At 37.5% G+C, this 22,033-nt stretch overlaps 2 protein-coding genes and 1 long non-coding RNA gene across 11 annotated transcripts in view; 2 read left to right on the top strand and 1 right to left on the bottom strand.

The window, feature by feature from the left end:
- The first annotated feature begins 2,287 nt into the window (after positions 1–2,287).
- On the top strand, positions 2,288–4,271 carry LOC133715654 (uncharacterized). The gene is made up of 2 exons (XR_009849150.1): positions 2,288–2,633; positions 3,831–4,271. It is a non-coding gene; the product is annotated as an uncharacterized LOC133715654 (long non-coding RNA).
- Positions 4,272–6,454: 2,183 nt separating this feature from the next.
- Positions 6,455–7,631, top strand: LOC133714295 (germin-like protein subfamily 1 member 18). Its single transcript, XM_062140392.1, has 2 exons — positions 6,455–6,651; positions 6,780–7,631. The coding sequence occupies exons 1-2, from the start codon at positions 6,507–6,509 to the stop codon at positions 7,331–7,333; spliced, it is 699 nt and encodes a 232-aa protein (XP_061996376.1). The 5' UTR covers positions 6,455–6,506; the 3' UTR covers positions 7,334–7,631.
- Positions 7,632–7,670: 39 nt separating this feature from the next.
- The window catches only part of LOC133714290 (uncharacterized), a 31,634-nt gene continuing 17,271 nt past the window's right edge, over positions 7,671–22,033 (bottom strand). Inside the window, exons 1-10 of one of the 9 annotated variants that reach the window (XM_062140384.1) lie at positions 15,398–15,709; positions 14,893–15,008; positions 14,042–14,086; positions 13,493–13,540; positions 13,307–13,378; positions 12,244–12,539; positions 9,460–12,104; positions 8,757–8,861; positions 8,358–8,532; positions 7,671–8,241 (exon numbers count right to left, since the gene is read on the bottom strand). In XM_062140384.1, the coding sequence (XP_061996368.1) occupies positions 11,026–12,104; positions 12,244–12,304 (1,140 nt within the window). In that variant the 5' untranslated portion in view covers positions 12,305–12,539; positions 13,307–13,378; positions 13,493–13,540; ... (1 more) ...; positions 14,893–15,008; positions 15,398–15,709 and the 3' untranslated portion in view covers positions 7,671–8,241; positions 8,358–8,532; positions 8,757–8,861; positions 9,460–11,025. Of the gene's footprint in view, positions 8,242–8,357; positions 8,533–8,756; positions 8,862–9,459; positions 12,105–12,243; positions 12,540–13,306; positions 13,541–14,041; positions 14,087–14,892; positions 15,009–15,397; positions 15,710–22,033 lie in introns of those variants that run through there. The other 8 variants (XM_062140382.1, XM_062140383.1, XM_062140385.1 and 5 more) reach the window with 8 other exon arrangements.

Here is a 22,033-nt window from a genome sequence, read left to right as displayed (position 1 = left end):
AACAAATAATTTAAGAATGGGCCCACCACATTTCATCAACCGTAACAGAAATATTAAACTAATATATAAAGAAAACATCAGAAGGGTACTGATGGAATGAAAAGGTGAAAGTTGTGTAAGTAAGGAAGAAAGGGACAGATGGTTGGGTGAAGAGGAATGAAAATAATTTGTTGGGGTTTTTGGGAAGTATTTTGATAGAATCAGGGTGTATGAGCATTAACCCTTCAATTTTACTCTCCTATATAAACAAAGGAGTATGAAGTAAATGTCTTTCCTACCCTTCTTCTCTTTGACAGATCACGACATGAAGATAGGTCATCATTGACTTTGAACAACTCAAATCAATCGGGTAGAATTACAAATCACTCTCTTCGAGCAGGCGAAGTTGGGAGGGAGGACCATGTCTGCAACTCTCAAGTAGATTTCTCCTTTATTTACTTTTGTGACACTTGCAGCAATTTTGAGCAATTCTTCTGTTTCTAAAATGATTCTAGTATTATTCTCATTTATTATTCCCCACAGGAAGGCTAAAATTGTTATGTTTCCAGCATATCAACCTCAACAACTTCATATTCGTCTTGCAGTGGTGTATCAGGTCTGGAAACTAGAGAAAGGACCACATATACTGGTTCAATTATGTATTAGTTGTTTTGCCTATTAATTGTTCAATATTTCCGAATGAATGAATTTGGGGAGAAGCAATTGGTCCTTCTTTGGATGGCAGAAGGTTCGGTCCAACAGGAAGATAAAGGTAGTGATTGTTTTCGAGCACTATTATCCTGGTCATTATTTCAAAAGTCATGCAAGAACAATTCGAAATATGTAATGCATGACCTTGTTACTGATTTGGCACGATGGGCAGCAGGAGAGACTTGTTTTAGATTGGAGGAAAACTGGAAGAATAAACATGCAATTTCAATGTCATCTCAAGGCATGTTATTCGTCTTACGCTCTTGATAGGTATGACGGGGTTCAAAAGTTTGAAGCCTACTCTGACCCTAAATGTATACGTCTGAGGACATTCCTGCCACTTTCACTTTCAGATCTAGCTTATAAGGTTACATATGATTTACTTCCAAAATTGCAGTACTTGCGAGTGCTCTATTTCAAGGGTTATACAATATTTGAGCGGATCAAAATTTTCGATCCAAATCCGTCCAATAGCCACGGATCTGGAGCGGGTCCGGATTAAAACCCGGTCCATTTACAGGTCTAGTTATCTTGATCTTTCTTACACACTAGTACTTTCAACTTCCAATAAAAGTTAGGCTTAGTTTGGCATTGCTTCCTAGGTGCTTTTGGAACCAAAATCGCTTTTGGGTCTAATCCAAGGTGTTTGGTAAAATCTTAAAAAGCTGTTTTTGGTCACTCTCTTCCAACAGCAGGTTTTCAGAAGCTACAATTTGTAGCTTTTCAAAATGGCTTCTGCAGACATAAGGTGAAAAACAAGAATTTGAGATAAACCCACAGAGACTGCAAAATCACCGAAGATTGAGTAATTTGGACACAAACCCGCAGAGACTGTAGGAAGAAGATGGAGGAAGACAAGTTGAGAAGCCGTATCCGGTGAGCTTCGACACCCCAACCTCAAAGCCAATCCTCACTGGTTCGACTCAAACCCCCCCCCCCCCCCCCCCCCATTGAACCAGACCATTCAGACCTTTAGAGCTCTCGAAGTCATCGAGAGGGCCTTCCTTGCCACCACCAAAAGCTTCACCTCTCTCTTCTCCTCCCTCTGCCTCGGCTCCCTGAAGTCTGCAGTTTAATTGATCGTGTATCTTCTTCTGCCCCTCTCTCCCCCTTTCTGAACAATCTGCAAATTCATCCCATTTCTTCCCAACAAATTGAGTGGGTAAAGGTTTCACGATTTTGCACCATGCAATTTCAATGTCATCTGCACTTGGTAACTCATGAATTGAAATGGTTGTTGGGGAATGATTAGAAAATAGAATGATCCTAGACTCCTGGGTATGGATCTCGACCAGAAAGAGATAGAGATGAAAAGAATGTTTAATTATGTTGATTATCACAATCTCAAAAAAGTTATGTTCATTATCTTTAAAAATTAATATTAATTATTTTTTTTTTCTCACAGCACTTTTGAAAAATAGTTTACCAAACATTTAACTACTTCTCCTCACAGCAATACCAAAAGCAATTCTGGCCACAGCAGAGCTAAAAGCACTTCTGCTCACAGCACAGCAATGCCAAACTAAGCCTTAATCTAGTGAGTTTTAGTTACCAAAATGTAGACCCCTCCAGATAGGCCTGACATTTGAACCCGCAACCCACAAACCCGCACGGTAAAAGCCCGTACGAACCCGCCAATTATTAATCTAGACTGAGAAAAGCCCGCACTCCAAAAACCCGTAAATTAACAGACCATGCCGTGCTAGACCCGTTGGAACCCGTTAAGTTATTTCTGAAAATTAAAACCATTTCTACTCTGTTGAAAGAAGCGATCCAAGTATATCCAACGATGGCTCTCTCACCCTCTCTGCCTCTCTCGTAGACTCCATAACTCCATCTCTCTCTTCTTCATCCAAACCCACAATTTCAGAGTGAGAGAGATCTGAGCTGGGATGCCTGGGATTGGGTTCTGAAGTGCTTATTGGGATTTGGGTGGAAACAAGGTAGTGAAGTTACCATCTCTGATCTCTCTCTTCAGTTCTCAGTTTGTCTTTATTGCTTTGATTAATCTGTGCTCTTTTGTTGTTGAAAGTATGGATCTTGATGGATTAAATCATTGAATTTATATCATTGGGTTCGGTTGTTGCTTCTCTCTGTAGTGTTCACCAACAATCGCAAACAACAAAATATATAGAACCCACTTTACTGTTTTGTTGCTTCTCTCAATTAATAGTTTGCTGAATCTGAGTTTAAGAGAATAATGGTGTGGTTTTGCTTTACTTTCTAGAAGCCATTCCAATTTTTCAGCTCGTTCTTGTAGACTTGTAGTGCATATCAGGTGAATATTTGATTACTTCTGATGTAGTGTGGAATTAGAGATATTCATTAGCCTTTGTATGTAAATGACTAAATGTTATCAGAGGTTGCAGGGAGTTTGTATTTGCTTAATAGATAGCTTTCTTCTTTGTTAAATTGATGATGTATGCAGTAGACACTTAGAAACAGATTTTGACATTATTCAATTTTGTTAGTGCTTGTTATACAATCCCATGTTTCTGATATATCTCTTAAGCAGCTTGCCAAAAAAGTTTTGTTTATGATAAACCTCTCTTAATTAAAGAGGAAGGGAGATGCGAGAAGGGAAGCATAAGTGGTTGACCAGGTTTTTTTTGCTTTAGCTTTTGCGGGGTTTAGGGTCATATAATAAGAGAAGCAAAGCAGAGCGAGAAGGGAAGCATAAGTTGTGTGCTGCCTGTCATTGCTCAAATGACGACAGATGCATATGCATATTTAGATAGTTTAAGTTCAGTTGCATGTTTAGTGCTCTAAGAATAGGCCTCTGTATGTTTAGAATTTAGAATGATAAAAGATGCTTTAGATATTTTATGAGTTAGTTGAAGAAAAGAAAAATGTTAGGTAGTAATACAAGGTCATTGACAAAAGAGAATATAGCTTTCAGACCTGAAGATATTATAATCTGACTGAATATGTCTTGCTGTAGTGCCGTTTCTACTGTTCTATTGAATAAATAAAGTTTGCTAGGCAAGTGATGATGTATAATGTTTTACCTCTTCTTTCAATTTTCGGAAACCGACAGTTGGTAGTTGTCAAATTTGCTAACTTTTTCATCTTTTTGTTTTGGTAGTTATCAATCTTTATGTCATTCTAATATTTTTCTTTTTTGTTTGTTTATATTTTAGAAAAAGAGCGTGCTGAATTGGAGGATCTTACTGAAAAAGGGGGTCACTGATGGAGCAGATGCCAACGCTTCTCCCATCTCTCAAGTCTATGTTCAGAATTGGAAACATTTCCAGAAGGGGAATTGTCGAGAATCACTTTACATCTTCCATGTTCCAAAAGGTCGGAGTCATGGAAAACACGGGTTTCTAAATTCTAAACCTAAGTACCTAACTCTTTGGTATCACTGGGGATTTCAGAATACCATGAGCTCCATTGTGTGATACTCCATTCCACTTGTTTTATATAAAAGCTCTAGGAACAAAAAGTTTGCAGATTTATTTCCTAGATCTCTTGAGTACTATGTGAACCTTCTCCAAGAAATCTATCTTGAGTAAAACGATTCTGTTGTCAGATTAAGTTGTTGAACATTTCACATAATAGTATGGAATCCGTTATCCTTCTTTGTAGAGCTTTATGTTCCTCTCTTCTTCTTTTTCCCCCCTAAACAAATCTTGCTTTACAGATCTATGTTCCTTCTTACCATCAACCTGTGCCTTCTGGGTATGTTTTTTTATTTCTTTTGCTGAGTGTTTGTGTGGTACTTTCTTCTTCTTCTTTTTCTTCCTTTTTGTTTTTTTAGTGTCAATTAATAGTATTTAAATTTTGACCTTTCTCATTAATCACACTATCAACTTGCTTCCCTAGTTTACTTCGGATTATGGACCAAGTTGTAGCTTTTTTCATCATCATGGAAGTGATTAGAAATTGTAAGTTCAACTCTGTTGGGATCATCAATTAACCTCCGAGTTTTGTGTTAAATGGGAAGTTCTACCATTTTTACAGTACATTAATATATCGATACATCATGTGCACTTAGTTTGATACAAAGGTGGAGCAGTGCCAAACTAGTCTCTAATGCATGGAGTTAATCTAGATCTTAATTGATTGGCCACTTGTTGTATCGATATATTGATGTACGTACCTTAATGAATCCTAGATAAATATCTTCTTTGTAATATCCGCTTACACGCGGGAGTTCTTACCCATGGTCAAGCTGAACCTTTCAACTCACAACTTCTCAAATCTCAAAAAAAAAAAAATAATCCCAAGAACCTACAATTCCACCATTCAGTAAAGTGATGTGTTGTGTATACCAATTTAAATAACCATTATGGTGTTGTGACTGTTGTCCTCTCTGAAGAATGGATTGATTCTCTACCAATCTTCCAGCATTACATAATTTAATTTCAAATTCGACAACTCATTGAGGAAATAGGCCCAGCTCAAAATTTTCAAAGAAGGTGATGGTAGTGCAGAATACGACTACATTGATTGCAGCACTAAATCAATTTTTTGCTTGAAATAGATTAACACCCAAGCTAAGCTATATATGAGCAAATGATTCTCCCTCCCTCTCGTGACGAAGTCTTTCAATTAGAAGAGCTTGAAATAGATTAACACACAAGCTAGCTATGCTATGTATGAGCAAATGACTAAAAAATTTATGACTAATGGTGACTGCCACTTCAAGAAACCCATAATCTAATGTTCGAAATGTTGAAATCTTCAACACCTAAAGTCCCAAATGAAAATTCTACAATTAGATGAATCATCTAAGAAAGAAACTTTTTGCTGGAGCAATTCTTAGTCAGACAATTGATAAAAATCATCAATAACTTTAAAGTTTATATAGAATTGGATCGTATGGGCACTAAGGAGAGATCAATGTTGAAGGTTGGAACAATATGATGGAGAGTTGGTGGGGGAAGGGATGAAGATTGTTGGGTACAATTATGGCATTAAAAGTGGAAATTAGATGACTATTTTTTAAATGCTGTCTGCTAGATATATTTACATATTTGATGGATTCATCTAGCAAGACCCCAAAAAAAATAGTCAATTGAAACTTACTACTACTAGTATACTCGTCTTCTTAATGCTAAAAGGTAAGAGGTAAAAAGGCTTGCACCCTTAATTTGAAGCGTGTTTCTGGCTACTTTCTAGGGTGCAGGTGAACTTGTGGAAATGCCTGACCAGAAGACTTCGGAGGGTGAATTCTGGGTAGTTATCATCAACAATATTATCGGCCGGAATGATGTATTGATGTTAATTGGTTGATATATTATCGTTTTGTTTGGTAGAAATATTGGAAGGAATCATATGACTAAACATTGGAACACTTGATTTCCATCATTGGTTAACTACTACCTACAATTTTTAATATGGTTAATCCCATTATCCACGTCTAACGTACTCTCGTATTTTTGTTTCCACCTCTCATCTTCCTCGTGGTATAAACTAATAGAATTCCTAGCTCACTGATCGAGCTGAGCTGAGCTCATACCCAACGTTGGAGTGTCGGACTTTACAAAAGCCACATTTTAAGGTTGAAACGGATAATATCCTATAATAATTTGTTAATTTTATGAATATGGCGGAGAGCGGGTCAATTAGCTTACAATTAGTACAGAATATAATCCAAGTCTTTACCTGCTTCTGAATACTAAGGAGTTAATTATTTTGAGTTACTACCTGCCTCCTTAGACGTGGCAAAAAATCCAAGACTAGTTCAATTGTATTTCTCTCCATCTCTTCCATCTATAAATAGGCATTTCCTCCATACAAGATTTTCATCCACCTCGATCCAATTCTCTCTTATACAAAACACTATCATATACGAGTATTGCGATCACGATATGATGAAAGGTGCTCATTGCCCTACAGCTGCTGCTTTTGCCCTATTGGCATTGGCAGCCTTCCACCTTGTCTCTGCCTTTGATCCTAGTCCTCTCCAAGATTTCTGTGTAGCACTTAACACCACCAACACTGATATTTCTGCTGGTATATAGTAGTCACTAGCATATGTACATATCATATTTCCCATATATATGAGGATAAGAGGATTATATGATTAATTTTCGTATTTGCATGAATGCATGCATGTTCTGATATGATGTTCCATATTGCAGTGTTTGTGAATGGGAGATTCTGCAAGGACCCAAAGATGGTAACACCCGAGGATTTCTTCTTTTCCGGGCTCCGGATGCGCGGAAACACATCAAATCCGCTTGGTTCCATCGTCACCCAGGCGAATGTGCAGCAAATAGCAGGACTGAACACTCTTGGGGTATCCCTCGCCCGCATAGACTATGCACTTGGTGGACTAAACCCTCCTCACATCCACCCTCGGGCCACGGAAGTCCTTAGGGTCATGGAAGGCACTCTCTACGTTGGCTTCGTCACATCCAATGATAACGGCAACCGCCTCTTCAGCAAAGTGTTGTACGAGGGAGATGTGTTTGTCTTCCCATTTGCTCAAATTCACTTCCAGCTTAACATCGGAAAGGTCAACGCCGTAGCCATTTCCAGTTTTAGCAGCCAGTTTCCTGGTGTCACCACCATAGCCAATGCAGTGTTCGGCTCCAACCCGTCAATCAACCCTGATGTTCTCACCAAGGCCTTCCAAGTTGACAAAAATGTCGTTCAGTATCTCCAGAACCAGTTCTGGTATGACAACAATTAAGAAGATGCTGGCCATATGTCCCATATTATACGACACATATCTAAGCTTAATACAAAATAAGACGGCAGTTGCTTGTGTAATGTACCTCTTCCTTGATCAGTGGATTATTGGAAGTTGATTATTAATAAATACTTGCATCGTATAAAGAGGCTGTGTGTTCTATCTCTAAATCGCTTGCAGTTTAGACAATTGATCGAGAAGAACTAGGCTAAAATTCATAATTCATTCTACAAAAAACAAACATCTCTACCAAAGAGAATCAAATGAGAGGCTTATATAAGAATTCTCATTGAATTGAGATTGAGAAGTTTTCATCTCATATGAATCAGTGACCGGATAAAAACTCCAAACTGAGAACGCTATTTACAGATCATGTATTCTGTAAGATATTTACAACATTATCAGGGAGGCAGCTAAACTGATAACACTACACTACCTTTCTTCAGTAACACTACGTACAGTACCTTTCCAAATCCCTGTAAGAGTTGCATTATATTCTGAGGCACTCACATGCATCCTGGAAGGAATTCAAAGGCTATCTATACATGTATGTGTAACAAAAAAAACAAAGAAAAAGGTTGGTCACCCTTCTGCCTACCTGAGGTTAGATGTTACCTTGAATGTAGATAAGCTTAATGGGGAACTGACACTAGTTTAATTATGAGTTGTTAAAATCAGTTACAGAAAATTTCAATACGTCGCCGCTAGCGCCGCCTAGAGAGGAAGAACTCGTAGTCTGGATGCCTGTTTACAGATGTCATACTTCCTTTGCTCACAACAGCTCTTGACATAAGAGATGCCGTCTCCTCAAGTGTCCTCAAACGCTCCTCCAGTATTTCACAAGGGTTTAAGTTTGATAATGTTGTCTGTGCTGGTGCTGAGGGCCTTAACCGGAACCAGCATTCACTCTGTTTGTTGACATAAAGTATATATTTCAAAAAAGCTGCACAGATCTAACAGTATGCTTGAATTACATGTTAAAATACACTGCACAATATTTCACAATCTCTGTACCATTAACTACCTGAGCGTTGTAACTCTGAAGACCCACAACTGGAGATACAATACAGTCATCCACACTACGAGACTCAAAGTTGGCATTTCTACGAACCAGACAACCAAGTGAATGGTAGGTCAAAAATGCTGCACGGAAGTTACCATCAGGTATCCTGTAAATAGGATACCATGCCACTGAATACCTGAAAATCAGATCGCACTTGAAAGTTACATGCTATTTAGAAATTTAAGGAACTCAGAAAAGCTGATATTTTTGTACTGTTCATTCATCAGTGTCAATTGCATTCCCCTTGAAACTCTTTAACTAGTAATTATATTCATTTTAGCTATGAACCTAACAGGGTCAATTACAAACAATATTGATTAATTTACAATGTAAAGGTCTGAATCTGTTTGTATTACTAACCAAGATCTGGGATGTAGATCATTTAGATTTATAGAGTCTAGTGTAGTTGGATCGCCATACACTTTTGAATGTGAATGTCCATCACCTCTAACCAGCTCCTTTATCCTGAAAGGGAGGGAACAGAATAAGATCATCTGAAAGTACAGGTCAAAATAAAGTTCATAAGGATCATCACAGATCCGAAAAGTAGATACTTACACAAACATGCATATTTGCGTACTGACAGATGCTCAATATTATAGTAACTGAGAAACACAAAAGAAATCTCTGATTTGTGCCTACTATCTTAAAATACGTTTCCAGCAGGTAGAAAAACATTCAAACATATGATGGGAGAATAAACAATAAAGTAAAACTGTGGATATAAAACTAAAAAAAAAAAAAAAAAATCTTACAGTATATGGTATTAACACGTGCTATGCTCATACCACAAAATGTCAAATCAATATGATATCCATCGACTAGAGAGTTAAATGTACTTACGGGAAGTGCTTTTATATAAATGAGTTTCCAACTAAAATGAAATTTGAGACAATAGATGTACATGTACTTGATTTGTTCTGCACAACTACTCTCTTAGTAACTCATCAGAACATAAAAATCCATTGATTCAAAACCCCATGTCTATGTCTCTACAAAGGCTGCTTTAAGTACATGTTATTCTATGACCACAACTTTCAGTAAAAAGTGTAATAACACTTACTTGTCATATAGAGGTCGTCTTTGTTGAGGTTGTTCATATTCAAAATATTCTAAAAGTAGCTCTAAATCACTGAAACCTGTTGTGTCAGCTGATTGAACAGGTGCATCTTTGGCAAAAGCTTCTGGAATACCCAGTTCGTTTACAAGTGGTGGGATGACTGCATCTTCCTTGCAATCAAGAAGAGAAAAAAGTAGTGAATATATTGGAAGACTACCAATACTAGAGGATTTTCTGGATATCTCATGACCACTCCAGCATGCGCTTAACACTTGATGATTGTGAAGTCTATTGTCAATATCTCCAGTACCAGTACTCCTACCATTCCTGAAAAGCTGAATTCCTGACAAATAAGGGACAAAATAAGCACGAAATGCTAAACGATCAGCACCCAATCTCTTTGGACTCCCAGGTTCCTCAGCCCTTATTTCCAGCCGATAGCTCCCATATTTCTCATATATACCACTCCCATAGGCATCCTAAAGTGATATTTGGTGTCTCATGTCTGCACAATGACACACCACCAACCTGGTCAACCTGGTTCCATGAACAGCAAGTGTGACAACTTGTGTGGCTAGGTGATTGATGGATAACGGGAGATGAATAATACAGAAGTCTTTCAAATTCGGCAATTGGATGACCAGTGGTCATTTGAACAGCTTCAGATGCCAGCTGTGCCCTACAAGCATTATTTACTGCTTCTAATACTCTGTTTGAATAAGCTTCAAAAGCATTTAGACCTTTGGATACATCATAACTATTCACATAGTTAGCTGCATGAAGCTTGTTGTTGGCCACCTCTTCAATTGCATTTGATGTAGGAAGCCTGCCCTCTGTGTCATCAGAAGAACGAGTTACATGTCCAGAACCCTGAGCCATGGACTCAACTGCAGCTTTAGAAACCACATTGCCTTTAACAGTGTCTTTAATCGTCCATCTCTTAGAAGCTCCCTCATCAGAATGTTCAAGCGATGAACTCTCAGATCTAGCAGAGCTTGCCAACTCAGAGTCCTTCAACCCGATTGGCATCCACTTGTGTGTAAGAGATCCAGAACTACTCCGGTTTTGCTTGCTGCTTTCTGCAAGAGGGATTTGTCTCTGTACTTCTTGACTTGCTGCATCATAAAGTAGATGAGGAAGGTAGACTGAAGATTGCACCAGAAGCAGACTTGGTTCCTTCCAGGAATTGCATGTTTTTTGCATTGAGCCATCCTGATTTCCTACATTTTGATTCTTCATGCCTGAGACGGTTTTACACACATTTTCAAGATGACCAATCTCATTTGGACAGAGTTGCATGCTTTGAACTGATACGGAGTTCATGCATTCTACTTTGCTGCTCTGGAATCCATCCGTTGGACGACTAGGTTTCTTGTCCTTCGCCTGAGACAAGATATCTGATATATCACTCTGATCCATCCGAAGCTTCAAAGAACCATCCGAGCCAGCCAAGCTAGCATGAGATCCCTTCCTGGAATAACAATTGTATTCTCGTTTCAATGCTGGAGCATTTTTTCTTTTCAACTTTTTTGAGACCTTATCTTTTTGCTGTTTCCTATTTTCACTCTTCTAAAAGACATTAATATCAACAGCATTACAGGTTTTATTGAGCATGGGAGCCTCTCTCAAAGGGAGATCAAGCCTTGAGTAAACAGAACTTGCTTTCTTCAATTCACCAGTGCAATCATTGGCATCATTCTTCAGGACCTTTTGCCAGACCCCTGTACGCATATTCCCAACACTACCAGATTTGGGAACATTTGCACTCCGTTGTCCTACTTTGTTTTGTCTACTTCTCTTGTTAGGCACAACAAATTTCATGTCACTACTACTGCCAAAATCATGAGTACCCTGCCCTGCGTCCTCAGTGTGATTATAGGTGTTTACAACATCATTCAGTGACCTTTGACGAGTAAAATATCCCTTTCTAGAACTCAAATCTGCTGGGTCAGATATATCTGTGTTGTACATTTCCTTCTCAGCATGTTTTTCGTCATGACCAAGATTAGTACTACCATCACTGTTTGAGCCAATTGAAATTGAATCCAAAAGGTAGGAGTCATGCATCTCAGAGTAACCTTTGGTATAGAGATCATTGTAACAGCTTGCCTTTGTATGCTGAATAGCCTCCACCCCATCTAAGATGGGAAACGCAGAGTCTTCCAGTACAATATGATTTTCAAAATTACTCACAGTGCCTACCTCATCACTGAAATTCTTAGAATCTAGCAATGAAATTTCTGGTGCAGTTGAAGATGGTGCTGGTCCATCCCCGTCCTTGTTACCACAGGTTTCAGAAGCTGAGCTTACATTGCCATATTCCTCAGAAATCACTTCGTGGTCAGTAGAGCCAACACTGCATGAAACTTTCTTGCTCTGCTTTCCCTTCTTTCTACTCTTCTTTCTTGAACTTCTCTTCACATTGCCGTCTATTTTTCTATTACTAACCACATCTGAGGATTTAATAGTATTAGAATCATTTAGGATCATAGCTGAGGGATCATTGGAGGTTAATGACTTCTGAAATTTTTTGGAAACATTCCATTTGGTAGCTTTATTTACTAAGGTCTTATTTCGATATTGGTGTCTCATAGTTGAACCAGTAAATCTTCTATTTGTAAATGACTTGACTGAATAAGCAGAGCAACCTATATCAAGGTTTCGACAGATCGCAGGTGCAATAAGTGGTGACAGCAACAATATATTATCAAGGCATAGAAGACAACATTAGTATACGATATCGCGTATTTTTCAAAATCAACCACAACAAATAAACAGACTCTGTACCTTTATCAATAATACCGTCAAAGGATTCATCTGGCAAGAAGCTCATATCCCTCACATCCATTTGCTTGTCTATTAAGGAATCAAAAACAACAACAACAAAAAAAAAAATGCCAAGTTACTATAGACAATACAACATATAAGTGTAGTGGGTAGAGATTCCAACGAGGAGTTTGGTTACATTTCAACTGAGGGATATATGTGCTTGTTTCTGGTCTTCATGAGGTTGATAGCCACTGATGAGATGTCTATGTTCATTATGTCTTCATATCCATCTTTCGCCATGTCCTCGAACATAACTAACAACATGAAGAATTCAATCCATTATATTCAATTCGATTCCTAGTATTGACAAAAGTCCTAGGATTTATTTTTGGTTAAATCTAAAACCAGACATTTCCTTTTTTTTTTTTTTCTGAAGATGAGCTAGGCCATTTTTTTTTTCTTCATGTTTTTCTTTTGTTTTAAATTAAAATAGATTATCAGGCTATATTCCCACGTTAGTAGTCTTTGTGAGGGCCTTTCCCACAAAGGCGAGAGGACAACTACACTTGGGAACTCACCCTTGGGCTAGCCCTGATAAAGTCACAAGTTCGTGCCTGAAGACTGAAGCAATTATTTAGATACAGACCATTTACTAGTGATAGACTAAATTTTTGATAATTCTTTCTATTTACTTCTGAAAATCATAGCTATACTGAGCATGATATTGACTGAAGATAAACCTCATAAAACTGGGACTGATGGCTAAAGTTGGTCATCAGTTGGAGTTCTTCTTTGACAATGGTCTCATTGGTAATTTGATATGCTCTTTAATTTTAGCTAGGTGCTTTCTATATGTGAGCAGAAGCCACTTTGGCAGCTATATACATCATTTTCAAATAATGTTTTCCTTGATTTCTCCTTTTGTTGTAAATTGTTACCAGTCATTTTCTACCAGTCTCCTTTTTTTTTTTTTTTCTACCAGTCATTGCAAATTTGCAACTACTTATAACCAACAGTACCAACCAAAAGCACTATCCTAGGCATACTGAATTAAGAAATGTGCTGTGTTCCACTAACTTACATGAGGTTTCTTGACACCTGATAGAGTTTTGAGCATCCAACCAAGACCACTTCATAATAGGTGGAGTAAACCCTACATGCAGATCCAAGAGTGTTGTCCCATGACCCATGTACTGTATTATTTCTCTTGGTCGTTTTGGTGAAAGTTTGTTCCTATTAAAACCAATTGCAAATAGGAGTCCCATACCTCTTAACCAAAGCCTTATTTCTCCAATCTGGGACAACTCCAATTTTGCTGAAAGAAATAGAGCAAACTAATCAAATGCGTACAAAAATTTTGCTGGCTGGTTTGAAAAATATATATACTATATAACAAATACTGTAGTTTTGGTTTGCTGTCTTTATTTCACAGTGCCAAAAAGGTTTGGTTTCTGTATATATTCAGAAGTCACAGCAGACACTACAGAATGAAATCAAGTTTGATATATAAAAAATTGAATTAAATGATCTTTAATTAACAAAAGAAGGAAAGAAGAAAGATATTTGTGTTGATAAATTGGAAAATTTTAAAAAATTAATCAGTATGAAGATCATGATACAAACAAACAAATAAAAAAATATATATATATATAAAACAAACACATAAAACACTTGCAGCCAAACAAACAAATATAAATATATATATATATATATATATATATATATATATATATATATATATATATATATATAACACAATAAAGGCATTCATTTCTCTTATCAGTAGTGCATTGAGCATTGTGTGAAAAACACGCACCAAGAGGGCATGATCACGCCATTGTAATTTGGAAGCATTCCTTAACTGAGAAACAAACCATAAACAAAATCCCAATAAAAACCTTTTCAATGCTTGTGGAATCTGAAGCAGATTTGATTCCCATCAGGACAAACCAGGGTACAACAACACATCAAATCCACTCCAACCAAATCCTACATAATATGCACAGAAAATCCTAATATTCTAATATCCAACCACATCACAGATACTCACAATCAAAATAAATAAGATAGATACTCTCCATTTCTAATATTTGAACTTAAAATTCACTGACAGCAAATCACAACAGTGAATATAAACTCTAACTCTAAAAAGGTCTGTCAAGAACCCTTTAAAATTAGTCTACAAAGAATAATATGAAAAGAGTCATTTTTTGTCAAATATGCACTGCTAAATCTTGGTACCATAGCAGTGCCATATACAATATAATAAAGCTGTAAACTTGATAAACAGATAAGCTACTTGTTATATTGAAAAAATGTGGCAAGAGAGCAGTACCCACTTTCAGGTTCTATGCATAAAGAAAACAAAGATTATTGGCCCATGATTGATAAAACATTACAGGCATCTGCTTCAAGAAAGACTTGTGCCGCAAAAACCATATCACAAATGAAGTCCCTTTAACACATAATGCACAACATATAAACTGTCTAACAAACAAAGTTCAAATCTTTTCACAACAAAAGCTTATAAGTTACACAAAAATGCTCATAAAGTCATTCTACACAATCAAGAACAAACTAATCAAATGCGTACAAAAATCAAAATCATCCAAAAAAAAAAAAAAAAAAATTGCTGAAAGAAATAGAGCAAACTAATCAAATGCGTACAAAAATTTTGCTGGCTGGTTTGAAATGGATCAGGAGACTTCTCAGACAGTTTGATCAAGTAAGTGAATAATTTTCTCAGTCACTTCTGTGCTTTCATTTTCCCTTGATAGAAAACCCTACCCTTATATCATTGAGGTACATATATGCATTTGTAGTTATATATTCTGCATATCAAAAACTACATGCATGCCAAACTGAATAAAGCCGAAATAGAACAATTGAGACAGGCATAGAAAACAAACTCAGGAGAAAGAGATCACTCAACAAATGAAGTTCAGATTTATAGTAATTTAATAATCACTTTTGACTCCGATTTAATCAAAAGGTAATAATCTGAACTTCATTTGTTGAGTGATCTCTTTCTCCTGAGTTTGTTTTCTATGCCAAGCTAATCACGAATCAAAATATTGCTGTCTACCTTTTGCAGAAAAAAAAAAAAAAAACTCCTTCTTTTTTCTATTTGAAAGATGATGTTGACATCGATTTGAAAGAACTAAAGTCTCACCGAGTTGTCACTGTTCTTGTTCTTGATCACCGACTCACAGTGAACCTTGATTTGGATGGAGGCTTTCCGAATAGTACAGATCAGCTTTGTTGTTTGTCTTTCTAAACCCCACCACGACGTCTTCAACTCCGCAAAGATACATATGCCCAGCCGACATAGTGCCAAACACCAAGAACAACCTGAAATTGCAGAAGAAAAAGCAGGACAAGGTCCTTTCGTCGTCCCCTTCCATTGCCGAAAGACAGATATGCCCACCCAACATAGTATGAGACACGAAGACAAACTTGCAATTAGAAGAGAAAAGTAAGAGCAGAAGCGCCTTTTCTTACCCCAGATATTTTTTTTTTTTGAGATAATTCTTACCCCAGATATAAACGAACAGCTATGATAATATTGTTATCATATTAGTAATTGTTTTTTATCATATTATATTCCTGAGAAGAATTATTATTTCCACAACCGATTAAAGATCGCATATGTGTTTTACACGCATCGCGTATGTGAATTGCTAGTATGTATAATATCTTATAAGGCTTTTGAGGTTGCTACGGTGGCTTTATATAATAGTTCTTTTTCCATTTGTCCGTCTTATCAAGTGTATTTCAAGTCATTATCGTCGTACAATCTTTACCTGCTTCTGAATATAAAGGAGTTAATTATTTTGAGTTTTTTTTTTTTTTTGAATCAAACCTCGCAAATGCGAGGTAAAAGATTTATTAAAAATAAAGATAAATACAAGTAAATATCGATCCTACACTTCCCAGATGTAAAGTACTACGAAAAATGAATGACAAACAACATCCTGCCTTCCAAAACAAAAACAAAAAACTCATCTAAAACGAAAATTAGAGAGACTCAACTTATCTCTTAAACAAAACTGATTAATGAAGCTTGGAGATGAATCAAAAGAGAGGCACAGAAACAAGCAACCCATAATTCTCTCAATTGGGGGCTGCGACCAACCATTAAACCCAATGGAAATAGCTCATGTAATGAATTAGGAATGCAACCCAACTCAAATTTGTCCAACATATAAGACCATATAGACCTTGCATATGGGCAGTGAAGAAAGACATGCTCTTTGGACTCCGTCTGTTGTCGACATAATAGACATATTGAACACAAAGAGACACCACGTCATTGTAAAAAGTCTTCAGTTAGCACCCTTCCCCTCAGTACCTTCCAAACTAAAATTGACATACGAGGTGCCACATACTTACACCAAAACAATCGACCCCAATCCACCGTAGGTAGAGAAGGCCTTACAAAATGAAAAGCCTCTCTTGCCGTGAGTGTGCCAGAAGAAGAGGTTGACCAAATTAACTTGTCTTCTTCCGGTGGATTAATTGCAATTGGAGAAGATGAGGGAGTTAATTATTTTGAGTTACTACCTGCTTCCTTAGACGTGGCAAATCCAAGACTAGTTCAATTGTATTTCTCTGTTGTGCGGAAGCGTAACAAACAAGGTATTGATATGAATTCAACAGTAACAAACAAAGCAAAAACACCTAATAAACAAACCACAAAGAACACCAAGATTTATAGTGGTTCACTCAATCAGTGTGATTGAGCTACATCCACTTTCGGAGCCGGCAAGATATTCCACTATGATCAATTTGGAGAAACATACAATTAGAGTTTATGAACAACTCTCTCTACCCAAATCCCCAATACACCCAAACCTATTAACTCTCCTCTGATTCAAATAGAGAAGAAGAAGAATTCTTACTTCTCATATACAATACTTAACAACACCAACAACTAAGCTTAAGAAGCTTCAACTATGGAATTGCTAAGTCTCCAAAAGGAGAGGAAAGACAGAGTATTCAAGGATGGCTTTCAATTTATGTTTCTCCCTTCTCTTCAATCTGTTTCTCTTTGCTCTCTGCTTTTATTTCTCTTTGCTTCCGATTCTATCACATCTTGGCTGTCAATGTCAAAGAAACATATTCATTCTTCTTTTGTTTCTTTTTGACTTCCTTTTTTCTTTCTCTATCTCTTTCTATGGCTTCATACGGCTGCAATAATTCCCTTGTTTGTTTGCATGTGTATAATTACTTTGCACATGCATGCACACATGGAATGAAGGAAACATGTGGCTACCTACTCCAAAGAATTTTCAATTCTTTCGGCTGTGCCAACTTCATTCACCTAGCATATGCAGCTAGTTCACATGGGAGACAACTTTTGACTAAGCCAATCATTTAAGTGAAGTCAACAACAACAATCTCCACCTTGGCTTCACTTGATACAATAATATCACAAGTAGAATATCACATACCAATTTGCCGCTCCGACATCCCCGTAGGGAAGATCAAATGCTACAAACACCAATCAAGTTCAAGCAATGCTTGAACTTGCTCAATGGAACTGGTTTGGTCAACATATCAGCAGGATTTTCTTCAGTTCCAACTTTCAGGAGCTCTATATCACCATCCTCCACCAGTTGACGAATCTTGTGAAATTTGACATTGATATGTTTAGTGCGAGCATGAGTAACCTGGTTCTCTGCCAAATGAATAGCACTCTGACTATCACAATAGAGATCCACATAATCTTGAATTATTCCCAAGTCCTCAAGTAAACCACGAAGCCAAACTGCTTCTTTTGCACCCTCTGTTACCGCCATGTATTCAGCTTCTATAGTCGACAAAGCAATAGTAGATTGCAAGTTCGACTTCCAACTCACCGCTCCACTAGCAAGAGTAAACACATAAGCTGTAGTAGATCGGCACTTATCCAAATCACCTGCGAAATCAGAGTCCACATATCCAACAACACACTGACTCATCTTATCCTGCTGAAACACAATTCCAACATCCACAGTACCAAGAATATACCGTAGAATCCATTTCACTGCTTGCCAATGGCTTTTACCTGGGTTATGCATATATCTGCTCACCACACTTAAGGCCTGTGAAATGTCAGGTCTAGTACACACCATACAGTACATCAAACTACCAACAACACTAGCATAAGGAACTTTAGCCATATATTGCATATCATCATCAGTGCTAGGAGACATAGTAGATTTAAGCTTGAAATGAGAGGCAAGAGGTGTACTTACAGGTTTAGATTTATCAACCATGCCAAACCGCTGTAGTATCTTCTTCAAATATTGTTTTTGTGACAAACAAATCTTGCCTTTCAATCTATCTCTTTCAATTTCCATGCCCAAAATCTTCTTAGCTTCTCCCAAGTCCTTCATTTCAAATTCACCACTCAACTGTGATTTTAATTTTTCAATTTCCACCTTGCTCTTAGATGCAATTAGCATATCATCAACATATAAGAGCAAATAAATGAAGGTCCCATCATGTAGCTTGCGAAAGTAAACACATGGATCATAGAGACTCCTAGTGTACTTCTGACCAAACATAAATTTATCAAACCGCTTGTACCACTGTCTTGGGGACTGTTTCAAACCATACAATGATTTATGCAGTTTGCAAACCAATTTTTCCTTACCAGCAACTTTGAAACCATCTGGTTGAGTCATATAGATCTCTTCTTTCAATTCACCATGTAAAAATGCAGTTTTGACATCAAGTTGTGCTAACTCAAGATCAAACTGTGCAACCAAGGCTAATAGGATACGAATAGAAGAATGCTTCACAACAGGAGAGAATACCTCATTGTAGTCTATTCCTTCTTTTTGTGCATAGCCTTTAGCTACCAATCTAGCCTTGTACCGAGATCCTTCCTTTTTAGCAAATACCCATTTGCAGCCAATTGCTCTCTTCCCATGTGGTAACTGAACCAACTCCCAAGTCTTGTTCTTGTGAAGAGACTTCATGTCTTCATCCATTGCTTTTTCCCACTCTACACTATCTGCATGTATCACACATTCTTCATAGGTAGAAGGAATTTCTTCTTCAGTAATTGGAAGTGCATAAGTTACCATATCATTTAGCCAAGCTGGCTTTGGAGCATTTCTTTTTCCTTTTCTAAGTGCAATAGGTCCATGTTGCTGTGGAGACTCTTGAGCTTGAGCCTCTACTTCAATACTTGAATCTTCATTTGTTGAATCATCTGACTCAACTGTAGGACTACCTGGATCAATTGGAGTTTCATCAAATTTTTCTTTAAACTCCACCTGCTTCAAACTCTCTATGGTCATCTCCTGTTTTTGAGAATCAGTCTGCTCACTTTGATTAACCATAACAGCCTCATCGAATGTCACATCTCTGCTTACAATAACTTTCCTCACATCTGGACACCAAAGCCTAAATCCCTTCACACCATCATTAAATCCCAAGAAAATAGCCTTCTTGGCTCTCGGATCAAGCTTGCTTTCCCTGACATGAAAATAAGCAGGACAACCAAAAATATGTAAGTAATGATAATCAGTAGCAGGTTTTCCAGACCATACTTCCATGGGCGTTTTACCCTCATTTGCAGCAGTAGGCAACCTGTTGATGAGATGGCCTGCATATGTAACTGCCTCAGCCCAAAACTCTTTGCCTAATCCAGCATTAGACAACATACATCGAACTTTCTCCAGTAAAGTACGATTCATGCGCTCTGTTACCCCATTCTGTTGTGGTGTCTCTCTAACTGTGAAGTGTCTCACAATGCCCTCATCTTGACATAACTTCAAGAATGGATCAGACTTGTATTCACCACCATTATCTGATCTGAGCCTCTTAATTTTTCGACCGGTCTGAGTCTCAATCATCTTCTTCCACTTCACAAATATATCTAAGACTTCATCTTTATGCTTCATGGTGTACACCCATACTCTTCTAGAGAAGTCATCAACAAAAGAGACATAGTAGTGTTTACCTCCCAAAGATGCAGTTTTGGTAGGTCCCCACACATCTGTGTGAACATAGTCTAGAGCACCTTTAGTCTGATGAACTGCAGTACCAAACTTCACTCTAGTCTGCTTTCCCAATACACAATGTTCACAAAATTCCAATTTGCAAGTCTTTGCACCCTTCAACAAACCTTGCTTCACTAATCCCTGCATTGCTTTCTCACCAGCATGTCCAAGACGCATATGCCATAATCTGGTAGTATCTGCATCATCTGTAGTCTCAAAAATTGCTGTTTCACTTGTCACTGTACTCCCTTGTAGAAAATACAAGTTTCTATCTCTAATACCTCTCATCATCACAAGTGAACCTGACACAACTCTGACAACTCCATTCTTCAATGTAACTGTAAGACCCTTTGATTCTAAAGTTCCCAAAGAGATAAGATTTTTCTTCAAGTTCGGAACATACCGAACATCTGTCAATTCTCTAACAACCCCATCATGCATTTTGAGACGAATTGTACCAATCCCTCTAGTTCTGCAATGACTATCATCTCCCATCAAAACTACTCCACCAATTAGTTCTCTTAAAGTAGAGAACCATTCCTTGTTAGGACACATGTGGTGTGTACAACCCGAATCCAAAATCCATTTCTCAGAATAATCAAGTGCAGATGAGCTTGCCAAAGCAAAATCAATCTCATCCTCTTTAACATCATCAAAGGTAGATGAACAACTCAATGCAAAACCAAAATCTTCATCATCTTCAGATTTTGCAACATTCACTTCAGAACCCTTCTTGTCTCTAGTCTTCAACTTGGGACAATCTTTCTTCCAATGCCCCTTTTGGCGACAAAAGGCACACTCATCTTTTGCAGGAAATTTGCCTCTTGACTTGGAACGAGAATTACCTCTTTTTCCACCAAACTTTCTATCTCCAGATCTTCCTCTTACTACAAGTGCTTCACCTGTCACTTTCTGCAATTGCTTCTCCTTCTTTCGACACTCATTATTTATCAATGAATTACACACATCATCAAATTTCACAAATTCTTTTCCATGCAACAAAGTTGTAATCAAATGCTCATACTCGTCAGGAAGAGAATTTAGCAAACACAAAGCCTTATCCTCATCACTAATTTGCACATCTAAATTAGCCAAATCTGCAAGTATCTTATTGAAATCACTGATGTGTTCAGACATAGAAATACCTTGTCGATAATTGAATCGGAAAAGCCGCCTCTTCAGGTGAAACCGGTTTTCAGCACTCTTGGTCATGTATTAGTCTTCCAATTTCTTCCACAGAGCTTTTGCCGAAGTTTCCTTCATGATAAAGAACTTCATATCCTTTGCAAGACACAATCTGATAGAACCACAAGCCCACTTATTAATCTGCTTCCACTCCTTCTCACTCATATCTTCTGGTTTGTCTTCAAGAGCTATATCCAATTCTTGTTGACACAAGACATCCATCATCTCACACTGCCACATGCCAAAATTGTTTGTTCCATCGAACTTCTCAACTTCAAATTTGGCATTGCCAATTGATGGCCTAGTAGTCGACGATGAACCCGAACTCGAATTTTTCTTTGTGTCAACCATTGAATCCAATCAATACACAACTCCCAAATTCAGAACCGGAGCTCTAATACCAGTTTGTTGTGCGGAAGCGTAACAAACAAGGTATTGATATGAATTCAACAGTAACAAACAAAGCAAAAACACCTAATAAACAAACCACAAAGAACACCAAGATTTATAGTGGTTCACTCAATCAGTGTGATTGAGCTACATCCACTTTCGGAGCCGGCAAGATATTCCACTATGATCAATTTGGAGAAACATACAATTAGAGTTTATGAACAACTCTCTCTACC

Source organism: Rosa rugosa, chromosome 6 (genome assembly GCF_958449725.1).
Source record: "Rosa rugosa chromosome 6, drRosRugo1.1, whole genome shotgun sequence".
NCBI classification, from domain to species: domain Eukaryota; kingdom Viridiplantae; phylum Streptophyta; class Magnoliopsida; order Rosales; family Rosaceae; genus Rosa; species Rosa rugosa.
Note: the sequence above shows the minus strand (reverse complement) of the source record. Positions and strands in the feature narration are given on the sequence as shown.